We start from the raw sequence: 14,760 nt of genomic DNA, 5'->3' as shown, positions 1-14,760 counted from the left end.
TGGGCAATTGGAGGAGTGGTTCTTGGGGCAAGGGCTCAAGAATGTTTGACCTCAGTTCCTCAAGTTTGCAGAGCCCATCTACATTTTGCCACCCACAAATAGGATGGTGAAATAGGGGGATGGGCACTGCAATTCAGTCCTAGTTTAGACATTAGCTTCTTATGCCTCATATGGTCACTATTGCTATCTAGTATTTTAGCATTGTTTAAACCTTGAGACTTTTAAAATAAGATATATATTATAGATACTTCAGAAAATGTGGACTAATCCAGAAGGAAATGTGTTATAAGGAAGTGTTTAAGAATTTTGAAAAGTACCCTGGAGACCATGTTGGGCAAAAACAAATAATGCCCCATTGCCAGAAATTTTTCAACTGTTGGATGACTTCCAAGTCCTTCAGTAATTTAATTTAATGCATTCTTTAAAAAAATAATGATCCATGTGTGGCACAGTAATTCACAATGATATGCAGCAGCTGCCCTAGCTGTGATGTATATGTTCACTGGTCACTCTTACACCCCACTGCACAGTAGCAAGTAGAGTGAGGAGTATAGTGTGAAACCTATCCTTCATAGTTTGTGCAATTATTTCTACACCATAGGCTGACTTTGGGTAGAAAAACCTAGTGCTGGAAAAGGAAGCATTCTTAATTCAATCCCCATTAAAATAAACATAGGATTTGCTTACGCATGTCATACAGTTAGCAAACTCACTACTGCTTTGTGAAACAAAAAGTGCTAGAAAATTTGGTTTAAAAGCCCTTCACAGTTCACAAGGGATTTTTTTTTCTGATGCTGATTTTGTTCCCCTCTATTGTGCAGCAGTTTATTGACCTTCCTTTTTTATTCAACTAGTGCTGACCCTTTAAGACCCCTCCCAAGAAACAGAAATGGAATTGACATGGACTCAGATGTGTACAAAATGCTGCAGGATTATGAAAGGCCAGTTTCAGAACCTAAGCAGTCAGGATCCTTCCGATACTTGCAAGGCATATTGGAAGCTGGAGAGAATGGTAAGAAATACATTTCCATTTTTAAAATGTGCTATATATCCAACTTTAGTTTAAAATTCAAAGTAGGTTAAAGTAACATAACATTTAATTATATCCAGCATACAGTGATGGAACAAGGATCACCTGAATGTTTCATTTAGGCCAGTGGTTCCCAACATTTAGGAGTGTGGGACCCCCTCTGTAAGCTCTAAAAATGTTGTGACACCCCCCATGCTAATTGTAATTTTAGTCTCTGTTGATTGAAAAAATGGTGCGTGACAAAATCATATCTCCAAATATCCCTTTCCATTAAAAGCTCCCTGCTGACAGGGAGGTGTTGCTTTCTTTTCTTAATACAAAGTACCAATCAATTTGGTATCCACCGCCCCACAGTCTGAAGATGTACAGCCCTGTCTCCCAACACCAGTGGGTTACAGTGTTCGACTAAGAACCAGATTCAAATCCCCACCCAGCCGTGAAGCCCACTGGGTGACCTTGGACCAAACACAGTCTCTCAGCCTGACCTATCTCACAGGTTGGTGTAAGGATAAAATGGGAAGGGGGGGAACCATGTGCACCACCTTAAGCAACTTGGAGGAGAGGTGGAATATAAATGCAATAATTATTAATTAAATAAATACATTTCTGCTGCAATACCAGGATCCCTGCCTCAGCCAACCTGCTGAGCTTTTTTTCTTTTCTTTTTTAAAATAATAATAAAGAAACAGCAATGTGTAGGTGATGGGACGCTAGGTTGTGCACTGCAGACAACAAGGTGCACAGATTGAGGAGGGGGGGGTTAGTGCTTTTAGGCCTTGGGATGATCATCAGAACTGAAGACTTGGTTAGTGTGCACTTGGAGAATGAAAGCAGACCAGAAGACAGATCAGCTCATGCACACACACACAAAAACGCCTGCCCCTCCTGCAAGCAACTGCAGGTGTGCATGCATTCAGGCACATGGGAGGGGGGAAGCCCTCAACTGCAGCATCTTGGAGAGAGAGATTGGAGGGGCAGAGTATATGTAGAAGAAAGGAGGGACGCTGGGATACACACAGCCTCAGAGGTGGAGGGTAAACAAGTCCTGCATTTCCTCACTACTTCTTGGCTCTGTCTGGGCTGAAGACGAGATCTGGGCAGCCTCGCAAATAAGAATAATTTTTAACAGGAGGTGGCAGTGAAGCAGGAGCCAAGAAAGGAAGGAAGGCTGGCTGTGAGGAAGGAAGGGGAAAACAGACTTTCCTTGCAACCTTGCTTCTTTTGCTTCACAAAAAGCCCTCTTCTCTTGTTCTGAGCAAGGGCATCATCAGCAGTCGCAGTGCGAGGAGACGGGAGTCAGTGATAATAATCCCCTCTTCTTCCTAGTAGCTCCACCCTCAGCCTCCTTCGGCATCTGCCCATGTTTTATAGGCAGATGCCTGCCCTTGGCATATCTGAAAGACACTCTGCTGCTTGAGCAAAAGTCCTCCTCTCTTGTTTGGAGCAGAGCTTGGAAAAGTTACTTTTTTGAACTACTACTCCCATCAGCCCAATCCACTGGCCATGCTGGCTGGGGCTGATGGGAGTTGTAGTTCAAAAAAGTAACTTTTCCAAGCTCTGGTTTGGAGCAAGGGGGAGGTGTCATCTGCAGCGGCAGTGGGGAGCAGACAGCAAGGGAAGACTTTTTAAAATAAACAAATAAATAATTCATTTCTTTACTGTTCGTGCCCCCCCAAGATTATTTTATGGCCCCCTGAGGGTCACAGCCCCCAGGATGGGAACCACTGATTTAGGCAATTCTCTGGGATGGGGAAGATTATTTAAGCCCCTGAAAAGGTAACGTGAATTCAATTTTGGGGGCTGTGGGGGAGAATATCAAACACTTGGAGGGGGAATTCTTAAGTGGTAGTGATGAGGTGGTTTTATTTTGCAATGCAGCTCTGCTCTCAGTCATCTGGCAACCATTTTCCTAATGCCTTTTCTGGTGTTTAATATCAGGAACTAATGGTGTCCTTTGGATTATCAGTTGCATTTTATTTATATTACTGTGATTTGCTGTTTTATCTTTGTAACTTGTACACTGCCTTGAGATGGCTTTTATAAATAAATAAAATAAAACCCCAAAGTGACCCAGACAGCATTGTTCCAGGACATTGGGGGGGAAGAGAACACGGTAGCCACCATAAGATATAGCAGCCACCAGTAGAGACCAACATTTTTTGTGTGGATGTGGGTGTCATGACTCCAACTTCAAGCTCAGATTCAAAGAATGAAACCTTCTTTCACTCCTGACTTTGTGGGAGAAAAGTGCTAGCATGGAGCTTTCCATGGTGCTGCAACCACTAGCCTGCCTAGCCTTGTAGGTACTGTAGGTGGGATCAGAACAATGCCTGCCAAATCCATCTCCTCCAATCTCCTAAATGGCCTGGAATAACACTGCATCCAAGTCATTTTGGGATTGATGACTTGCTGTTGAGGTGAATTGCAGTTGTGAATTGCTGTTGTGGCCTCTCCCAACACAAGCAGTGGCAAACAAAAGTTCTTTTTTTTAACAGAAGCACTACCACCACCACTTTTTAAGGTAAGAAGTAAATTTCAAAGCACACCTTCCTCTGAAAATCAGAGGAATGATCCCCAAATCTGCAGCCCCAAAAAAGTGGGAGAGGAGACATGGGTGTTACTAGACCATCCCCATGAAGGCACGCAGTGTAGCAGAACCCAGATGGAGGAGAGAGGCGAGGGAATACATATCTGAGCAAACACAGTCACATATATTTTGACTTTGTTCATCTGTTGCCCTTTCTACATTGCCAGTGTAGCTCTAAATGTGTCTTACAAGTCTGGCTATAAATGAGAAGTTTCAAATGGTGCTGAACTGATTAAAAAATAAGATACTTTCTATTTGTTTCTTTTTCTGAAAAGAGCCCAGGGCAGCTAACAGGAATCATAAATACAACAGGCAACACCACTGAAATCACAAATGTAATATAACAGCAGAGCTTGGAAAAGTTACTTTTTTGAACTACAACTCCCATCAGCTCAATCCAGTGGCCATGCTGGCTGGGGCTGATGGGAGTTGTAGTTTAAAAAAGTAACTTTTCCAAGCTCTGTTAACAGTCACCAATAAAATAGGCAGACAGAGCCTTCCACTATGTTCTGAAGATCTGCATAAATAAATAAGTTTTAGTTAACATCGGAATGAAACCTGGACAGCCAGGTCTCCACTGGGAGGGAGTTCCATCTGATTTATCAGTGTGATGGACACCCCATGCAGTGTTTGCGCTTACGTGGCTAAATTTGAATTAATTTATTTTCTTCAATGGATTTTAATTTCTGTTGCTTCAGAACCTTTATTCATTTAACCTTGCTGATACAAAGCCACCTATCAAGCACCAATGCATAATCCCTAAAAAAATTAAGAAACTCTTTGTTTGAAGGTTGGAATTGCACTGAAAATAGAGATCTTCAGAATGTTTTCTCTCTCGCTCACTCAGAAGCGCTAGTTTTTCTTTTTAATGAACAGCAACACACTGTGTCATTAATAAGAAATGTTTCCTGCAGAGAGTCTGACAGGATTTGCAAAGAAACATAACAGTTACCTCGGTAGGTTTCCCTGAGCCATAAGATGAGCCCTCAAACCACAAAGCAGAGAAAAGAATTTTTGGGATTTATCTATTTATTTATTTATCTTTTCGGTGCCAGGTCAAGACTTTCCTCTTCTCCCAGGCATTTTAGCATGTGTTTTAAATTGTTTTAAATTTTTAAATTGTGTTTTAAATTGTTTTTAAAATATGTGTTTTAAATTGTATATTTGTTTTAATGTTTTTGGTTGCTTTGGCTGTGGGGCAGTATACAAGTGCAATAAATAAATAAATAAATTGTTTAGTCTTTTTTACAAAATTATGTAGCTGCCTACTTGAGGGACATAACTTTGGGATGGGAGGCATGGGCATGCGGAAACAGAGGAGAAAGACAGCTATGAAAACAGCTAAGTCCAATATTACTTTAAAAAACACACACACACACTCTCTTTCTCTCACTCACTCAGAAAAGGACACTTTTGTCTAAATGTTGTAGATTGCCTGCCATTTTGAAGAAATTGTTGTTGACAGGAGCTTCTGGGCACATTTGCAATAAATATATCAGGAAGCTATATTCACCTAAAGCAAATTAATTGAGCAAATATACCTCACAAAAAGCAGGAGCAGGGAACTGTGGTCCTTCAGATGTTGTTGGAATCCAATCAGTCCCCATCTGCATGACTAATAGTCATGGCAGGAATTGTAGTTCAACAACATCTGGAGGGCCACAACTCCTGTTTTCAAATTATTCCTACAAGTAGCTCTTTTGCATGGATAGAAAGCCAGCTGGAAGTGGGCCAGCTCTCCATTTGAACTGCACAGCTAGCAATTCCAGTTGCTGCAACACCTTTGCAACCTATATGAAATGTTTGCAAGGAAGGACAGAGATGAAGGAACAAGTGACAGGAAGGACAATCCCTCTCTCTTTTGATGCACTTTTTTTTAAATCACCTTTAACAGGGGTGTGGAAACTTTTTTTGGCTCCGGGAGCCAACTTTCATAGAATAGTAGAGTTGGAAGGGGGCTATAAGGCCATCAAGTCCAACCCCCTGCTCAATGCAGGATTCCAAATCAAAGCATTCCTTGTTGGAATAGGTAAACTTGCATGTTCACTTTAAGGAATACATGGGAAATATCCTGACAGATGGCTGTCCAGCTGCCTCTTGAATGCCTCCAGTGTCGGAGAGCCCACTACCTCTCTAGGTAATTGGTTCCATTGTCGTATGGCTCTAACAGATAGCAAGTTTTTCCTGATGTTCAGTTGAAATCTGGCTTCCTGCAACTTGAACCCATTATTCCGTGTCCTGCACTCTGGGACAATTGAAAAGAGATCCCAGTACTCCTCTGTGTGACAACCTTTCATGTACTTGAAGAGTGCTATCATATCTCCCTTTCCCCGGGCTAAACATGCCCAGTTCTTTCAGTCTCTCCTCATAGGGCTTGGTTTCCAGTCCCCTGATCATCCCTGTTGCCCTCCTCTGAACCTGTTCCAGTTTGTCTGCATCCTTCTTGAAGTGTGGAGACCAGAACTGGACACAGTACTCAAGATGAGGCCTAACCAGTGCTGAATAGAGGGGAACTAATACTTCACACGATTTGGAAACTATACTTCTGTTAATGCAGCCTAATACAGCATTTGCCTTTCTTGCAGCCACATCACACTGTTGGCTCATATTCAGCTTGTGATCAACGACAATTCCAAGATCCTTCTCACATGTCATATTGCTGAGCCAAGTATCCCCAATCTTATAGCTGTGCATTTGGTTTCTTTTTCCTAGGTGTAGAACTTTGCATTTATCCCTGTTGAATGTCATTCTGTTGTTTTCAGCCCAATGCTCCAGCCTATCAAGGTCCCTTTGAATTTTGTTTCTGTCTTCCAGGGTATTAGCTATGCCCCCCAATTTTGTATCATCTGCAAATTTGATAAGCATGCTCTGTATCTCCTCATCCAAGTTGTTAATAAAAATGTTGAAGAGCACTGGGCCCAGGACTGAGCCCTGTGGTACTTCGTAAGCATCCGAGATAAAACAGGAGAAAAAAGAGGGGGGAGACCCCAAGATACTGAAAAAAGGGGATTCTTGAAATGAAAATCCAAATAAGTTTTATTAAAAAGAAAGCCCAACACGTTTAGGCCACTCAGTGACTTGGCCTTCATCAGGGGCAGTGAATAAAATCATACATTACATCATGTTGTGGCATATTAATGTCTTACAGCATAAAACCATACAGTGCAACAAGAACAAAATAAATACTTACATGAGCAGGTCTAAAAAGCAAACGAGCAAATGAGCAAAGTCAAGGAAGCTCTTAGAGGCAAAAAGTCTTCCTTCAGAAAATGGAAGTCTTGTCTGAATGAAGAAAATAAAAAAGAACACAAACTCTGGCAAAAGAAATGCAAGAAGACAATAAGGGATGCTAAAAAAGAATTTGAGGAGCACATTGCTAAGAACATAAAAACCAACAACAAAAAATTCTATAAATACATTCAAAGCAGGAGACCATCTAGGGAGACAATTGGACCCTTGGATGATAAGGGAGTCAAAGGTGTACTAAAGAACGATAAGGAGATTGCAGAGAAGCTAAATGAATTCTTTGCATCTGTCTTCACAGTGGAAGATATAGGGCAGATCCCTGAACCTGAACTAACATTTGCAGGAAGGGATTCTGAGGAACTGAGACAAATAGTGGTAACGAGAGAGGAAGTTCTAAGCTTAATGGACAATATAAAAACTGACAAATCACCGGGCCCGGATGGCATCCACCCGAGAGTTCTCAAAGAACTCAAAGGTGAAATTGCTGATCTGCTAACTAAAATATGTAACTTGTCCCTTGGGTCCTCCTCCGTGCCTGAGGACTGGAAAGTGGCAAATGTAACGCCAATCTTCAAAAAGGGATCCAGAGGGGATCCCGGAAATTACAGGCCAGTTAGCTTAACTTCTGTCCCTGGAAAACTGGTAGAAAGTATAATTAAAGCTAGATTAACTAAGCACATAGAAGAACAAGCCTTGCTGAAGCAGAGCCAGCATGGCTTCTGCAAGGGAAAGTCCTGTCTCAGTAACCTATTAGAATTCTTTGAGAGTGTCAACAAGCATATAGATAGAGGTGATCCAGTGGACATAGTGTACTTAGACTTTCAAAAAGCGTTTGACAAGGTACCTCACCAAAGGCTTCCGAGGAAGCTTAGCAGTCATGGAATAAGAGGAGAGGTCCTCTTGTGGATAAGGAATTGGTTAAGAAGCAGAAAGCAGAGAGTAGGAATAAACGGACAGTTCTCCCAATGGAGGGCTGTAGAAAGTGGAGTCCCTCAAGGATCGGTATTGGGACCTGTACTTTTCAACTTGTTCATTAATGACCTAGAATTAGGAGTGAGCAGTGAAGTGGCCAAGTTTGCTGACGACACTAAATTGTTCAGGGTTGTTAAAACAAAAAGGGATTGCGAAGAGCTCCAAAAAGACCTCTCCAAACTGAGTGAATGGGCGGAAAAATGGCAAATGCAATTCAATATAAACAAGTGTAAAATTATGCATATTGGAGCAAAAAATCTGAATTTCACATATACGCTCATGGGGTCTGAACTGGCGGTGACCGACCAGGAGAGAGACCTCGGGGTTGTAGTGGACAGCACGATGAAAATGTCGACCCAGTGTGCGGCAGCTGTGAAAAAGGCAAATTCCATGCTAGCGATAATTAGGAAAGGTATTGAAAATAAAACAGCCGATATCATAATGCATTGAAAATCCCATTGGAAACTGTGAATGCCTATTGACATGACATAGTTCCAATGAGATAAATACAAGCTTGAATGATAAGTGTGATGAAAACTTGATGAGATATTAACTTCCCACTTGAATAACTTTCTATCTTAGAGTAGGAAGTGGATGGAAAAGAGTCTGGAAAATAAGAGACTACTTTGGAGATCAAACGGAAAAGAAAGAGAGTGCTTGCTTTCATCTGCTTTGGGGATCTCACACCGCCTGCATTCCTTGATTCTTTTGCCAAGACACTTTTTTCCTAGTCTACAGATTATGGAGTGGTCCAGAATACATGTAATTTCCTGTCCTGCAAACTGGTCTTGCCCTATCTCAATAACCAGGAGATTTTACTGGAATGTGAAAGCCAATAAGAGCACAAGCAGGCACCTCTATGCACTCTTCCTATATGTGAGAGGCAGGTCAGCCTAGGTTTGAGTCTGAATTGTGAGATAGCCAAGCATGTGAGCATGATGCTGAAAGAAATGCAGAAAACAAGCATATGGAAATGTGACGGACTGCTGCAAAATATCATAAATAGGCTATTCTTTTTTCCAAGTACTCTTCAGCTACTGCTATTGCTACCAGCATAGTGCTCTATTAAAAGAGAGGGGCAATGCTCCTCAAACAAAGCAGAGAATACGTGATTAAAAAATGGCAAACCACTCCAACAGTGGTGCAGTACAAAAAAGGCAACCAATGAAAAGGAAGTCAGTTATTATCACAGCATACACCTGGATGTGAGATTCAGGTTTTAAACAAATCCGAGAATTGAATTTATTTATGTATTTATTCATTTTATTGTATTTTTATCCCAGCCTTCCTCCTGAAGGAGCCTGGATTTGAGACAGTTAAGAAAAGGAAAATGTGTATTTTGCCCATAAACAGTGGCAAAAATAGAGAATGGGATTGTTCCAATTGTTAGTGGTGTAAGAACTGATTGAAAAGGTCATTGTTAATTATGTTCTAAATTTCTTTAAATCACATTTAATATCAAAATACATTTATCATAATATTTTTTATTATGTAGTTTTTTTAAAAAAGTTTAAATGTGTCCTTTTTTAGTTCATTCCTAACCAGTAAAAATTCCTTTTAAAAAAAGCATGGCAGTAAAGTTCCAAATATACTGTATGCACTGTGTGAATATATACATGAGCATTACAGAATGCATTAATAGCTTGCCAACATACCCCTTTTGTATATAAAGATTTCATTGCTTGCTTTCTTTGTGGTTGTTTCTGCATATATATGAAGCAAAACCGAACACCAAGAAAAGGGCAGGCTTCTAACATGCTGCCTTGGTTTTGTTACAGACTCTCAAAGGTCTCCCTGAGTCATGATGTTCAATAAAACAAATAAATCTCCCAAGTAGTAAAAGTGCACTTTAGCAGTGTTATTGCTGGGCTTTATTTCCCTTGCACAACAAAAGGTTTTAACTTTTTTTTCCATGTGGTCGAGCATATATAAAAATCTTAAGTTAAACAATGCCTTTTGTTCTTCTTTGGTTTCATACATATATCTCTTTTGTGCCAGCTCTCCCTTTCTTGGATACCTCCCATTAAAAAAGCCAGTCTCTGGTTTATCTATTTACATCAGAGCCCAGATGTTTACATGCCTTTTATTGTTCTTACAGTCATTACATCTTTTCCCCCCCAAGTATTGCTTTTCTCACATGGAGCCTGCTTACCTACTATCAGCATGTTTACAGCCCCATCCTAATCATGTTTACTCAGAAGTAAATCCCATTGATTTCCTGAGGTTTTACTTCCATGTAAGTATACTATGGAGTGCAGCTACAGAACTTGTCCTCTGCCTGTAGATTTTAAGAATAAATTATTTCTTCTGTCAGAAGTTTGCATGTAAGCAACAGTTTACAGCCCTTAAACAGATAACTCCAAAATATTGTCTCAAATTCTTGGCAGGTGAAAAACATGACAGATTGGTGAGTCCAAGACATGTTAAATCTCCAGTATCTAAACTGGGTGGAGCCATGTCTGGCTTGCAGATGCTCCCTGAGTGCACCAGATGTGGCAATGGAATTGTGTAAGTACAAGAATCTCCCCCAAAGCCTTCTTTTAATATACTCTTTGGTGAAGCTAAGTAAGGAACACAGCATCTGCTTCGCTGTAAAAACTCATTGTAATGTAATTCCACAAAGCAGTGTTACTTGAAGAGTGGAAATACAGATGTAGGATGGCATTTGTGCTGTATGTTTCACACAGCATTTAATATTAATGGAGCGCCAAACAAGAAAGAACTTCCCTGTTGTCACCTCCAGCATTTTATGCTAAGGCATTCAGAATGGAACAGCTCCTGTACATGTGGAACTGCACTGTGTGCAACATTGCCCCATAGACTTTGCACAGTCTCTTGCAAAGAGGAAGGGGAAAAGGGGAATGTCTAGCTGAAATGCAACTGCAAGAATGTGGAGAGGTGGTTTTTTAAAAAAAACAGTTTTGAATTCCATTGTTTCCGATCCGTTTAAGGCAGGTTATACAATGTAGAAAAAAAGATGCGTGAATGGGAAAAAGAGGGAGGGATTTGGTGTAGCAGTCCCTTCTGTGGGACCCACAAAAGGCAAGCCACTGCAATAAATATTAATCATTTTAAATATTACATTTCTAATCTTATCTTCTTTCTCACACTCTGATAGTGGCACAATAGTGAAAGCCCGTGACAAGCTCTACCATCCAGAATGTTTCATGTGCGATGACTGCGGCCTCAACCTGAAGCAAAGGGGCTACTTCTTCATTGAAGAACAGCTGTACTGTGAAATGCATGCCAAGGAAAGGGTTAAGCCACCAGAAGGATATGATGTGGTTGCTGTTTATCCCAATGCTAAAGTTGAACTTGTCTAAATAGATACTCTTATTTCCTGGAGAGGTCAAAAGGTGGCACACCCACCCACAGACACAGTCTCAGTTTTAAAGTATGGCTGTAATCAACTCCAATTATTCAAGTCTCAGTAAAATGCCATTTGAGAGATAAAAAGGTTTACACTTGGGATCGTAAAGGGATAGTGCTGAAAGCCTCTGGAAAGGTTTTTCCCCCTTTTGACATTGCTGTGCTGTTGTTTAGGTGGTGGTTGTGTGAGGTTTTTTTAATGCAAATAGTTTCCATCATAGCCCAGTCCAAAACCTATGGAAATATGGGTGCTTTTTAAAACATTGTTTCATATAAAACAAGTATTTCTTTTATTCTGACTCATGTTAAAATATAAAGAAGTCTGTACGAAAGTTCAAAGACAGTAAGGCACTTTAAGAAATGTAATTGACATTTTTACATTTTAAAGCATTGCATTACACTTATTTTTGTCAGTGATATAGATGTCCCATAAATATTGCTTGTGGCTTTCAGAATGATAGAAAATTGAGACCATCTGAAATTTTTAAATATATAGCTGGACAGATAGGGTTCCACAGGAAACTTGGGAATGAGCAGATAAATGACTCCTCAGAACACAAGTAAAACCTTTTAAAAGTGTCTTTTTTACAATTGATGCCTTTTGGTTACATTTCTGTGTAGTAGTTGGAAAGCAATGTCCTGCTTGCCATTTCCAAACCATACTATATACTCCATCTTAGAATAATCATTAACATTTTTGTCATTCTGAAGATACATGTCAGCAGCAGTCAAAGCTATCCACTGGGGCTCATTCTCCAAGACTGCCCTCCTTGCTATCCCAGAGGAAATATTCTGGGAACCCCCCTGGATGATGCCCAGTAGTCTGATAGTAGTGAGCCAACTGGAAAAGAAATACATACCCTGTTAAGCATCTCAGGTCTTTCCAGATCAAGAGGACCCTAATTGTAATCTCCATTGTGGCACTGAGCTATAACTGTGCAAACCACTTATGTGCCCTGAATATAAATTTATAAGAAAAAATCAGGTATATATTGTACATGTGGTTCTTTCTTTCTTTCTTTCTTTCTTTCTTTCTTTCTTTCTTTCTTTCTTTCTTTCTTTCTTTCTTTCTTTCTTTCTTTCTTTCTTTCTTTCTTTCTTTCTTTCTTTCTTTCTTTCTTTCTTTCTTTCTTTGAGATAGCATGGCCTCTCTTGAGATATTCTTGGTCACTGGATCATCTAGGCACCTACATTCTTCCTTTTTTCAACTTTGAAGAAGAATTTTATACCCTAGCAATAAACACTTTACTTAAACTCCTTTCAGATACATTGAAATTGACTTAGAGTATACATTTCTATGTACAGAATGTCTAAATTCAACCTAGAATGAAAAAAATAATAATTCCTTCTAGATAAGTTTTTTTAGGGCAAGGCATCAGACCTAAATTTCATTGATATTTAGGACCTTTCCAGACAATCATTATATAGTACAACAACTGCACATTTGTTATTTGTCACATTTGAAATTGTCATGATGAATTGGAATTGTTCATTTCTTGAGAGGAATTGTGTCATCACCAATCCTGATATAGAACTACCAAAAAAAACACACCCTATAGCTTCTGAATAGAAGGATATGGCTGAGACCTTACAGAAGTCAACTCTTGAACTCAAGTATAAATAATAAAGATTTGAGAATGAGGTTGAAATGCTCAGTGGCCCTAGTGCACTCTGAAACAGTGATTGCCTTGGACAGCCCAGCTGCTGAATGCTAAGTATGAAGGGGGAAATAAACCTTATATTTTGGCGAGGGTTTCTCCAACATAAAAAAGAAAGTGCTACATCTTAGGCAATTTGGTCACTATCTAGAAGCAGAGCCAGCATGGAACAGTGGTTAGAATATTGGACTAGGACCTGGGATTCACATCCCTACTCAGCCATAAAGCTCGCTGGGTGACCTTGAGATTATTAGTCTTTCAGCCTAACCTACTTTACAGGATTGTTGTGAGGATAAAATGGGAATGGGGGAAATGATGTAGACCACCTTGAGCTTCTTGAAGGAAAGGTGGTATATAAATGTAAAAATCTAATAATATAATTGGCATGTCCTGTTCAATGGCAGACTCTGTACAAGTAATGATACGATCACACATCACCATGTGCTAGGCACATGAAATACAAAGAAACTCCCATCAAGGTGGATGTCAGAGATATTGTAGGACTACATAAAGGGGCAGATGTGCCAGTGGAGGCTGCTCCTTCGGGGCAAATGGGGCACTGCCTCACCAACCTCAGTCTGCCCTCAACCAGCTGCCACCTGCCTGCTGTCTTACTTGCAACCAGTCCAAGGGGTGGCACTGCCTATCAACTTCCTCCTCCTTAGTCTCAGGGTTGCCCTTGTAGAACTCAGCAAGAGGGGAAATGGGGACAAAACTAGCATCAGTTGCCTAATCTCTCATTGCCTCTCTAACTATCATTGGTTAGGACTGTACCTACTCCTGGGCTCCCTGCCTTCTGCCCCACCAGTCCCAATGGCCACCAACCACCACTGAGATGCACTTGTCAAATCACAGACATATAAGATACTCAACCTGGTGCACCTCCATTTCCCTCCAAAATGATGGGGGTAATGAGAGAGCTGACTGTTTACCACACTAGATTTATGGCAGTGAAACATCAACAGCACTCAAGATAAAGAAAGGCAACACTCACAGCCATCTTTCTCTAAGGGTTCTGTTACATTGCCTGCAGGTACAAATTTAATAAATATAAAATGATAAGCAATAAAAGATTTTGTGCAAATAGAATATTCCATTTGTTTAAGGGATAATAAACTCCTACACCACAAGAAGAGAGACGTACTTTACTAAGAGGCAGCATTTCTTATCGATTTCACAAACACCATTGCTAGAAAGAACAAATGTGAACCCAAGTTGCTATGTGTGAACAAGTCTGATATGCCTTAACTGAGAAAAAAAATGTGGCAACAAATTGGAAAATAACTGCTGTCAATTAATCCATATTGCTCTTCATACAGCTCCATATTTTCTAGGGCTGCCATCTAGTTAAACACATTTTATCCAATTAATCATGTGAGATTTAGTTGATTGACTGACTGATTAAATATGCATGAAGACTCATACAAAAAATATTAGATCTAAAAAAGCATACTATCTTTGTCTTTAGATGATGCATACATTTGCCACAACAGAAATCATTTTCAAAGAGACCATTATTTCTCCTGAAAGGGATGCCTCTTAAGATGTGCTTGTCATCTACAGTTGTTATATGTGCTTGTATTAAAAATAATTTCAGTTTTTAAAAGTCTACTGATCAATTAATTGGTGACCCCTTTTTAGTCAGTCAATATGTTTTATTGATTGATCTAACTGATTAATTGCAGATTAATTGTGCTGCAACCATGTGTTGCCAATTGCAACAGATTACATGGTTCGTGATTTCAAGGCAACAATAAAAAACCCAGGGAAGAAAGGGTTACAATGCTTTAATGAGAGCAATTGATGTTTGACAGGCAGTAAAGCAGATAAAAGCAATTTTTATCTCACATTCTCTCCTTGACACTGGCAGGAGGAGAAATCCCAGCTGGCCAATACCA

At 40.1% G+C, this 14,760-nt stretch overlaps 1 protein-coding gene across 1 annotated transcript in view; it reads left to right on the top strand.

Moving 5' to 3' along the window:
- PDLIM4 (PDZ and LIM domain 4) overlaps positions 1 to 14,468 on the top strand; it is a 137,114-nt gene extending 122,646 nt beyond the window's left edge. Inside the window, exons 5-7 of the mRNA XM_061617067.1 lie at positions 855 to 1,012; positions 10,223 to 10,343; positions 10,954 to 14,468. Coding sequence (XP_061473051.1) covers positions 855 to 1,012; positions 10,223 to 10,343; positions 10,954 to 11,158 — 484 coding nt within the window. The 3' untranslated portion in view covers positions 11,159 to 14,468. The remainder of the gene's footprint in view (positions 1 to 854; positions 1,013 to 10,222; positions 10,344 to 10,953) is intronic.
- Positions 14,469 to 14,760: the final 292 nt, after the last annotated feature.

The sequence above is a fragment of the Rhineura floridana genome, chromosome 3 (assembly GCF_030035675.1).
Source record: "Rhineura floridana isolate rRhiFlo1 chromosome 3, rRhiFlo1.hap2, whole genome shotgun sequence".
Lineage (NCBI taxonomy): Eukaryota > Metazoa > Chordata > Lepidosauria > Squamata > Rhineuridae > Rhineura > Rhineura floridana.
This window is presented reverse-complemented; position numbering and strand designations above follow the sequence as displayed.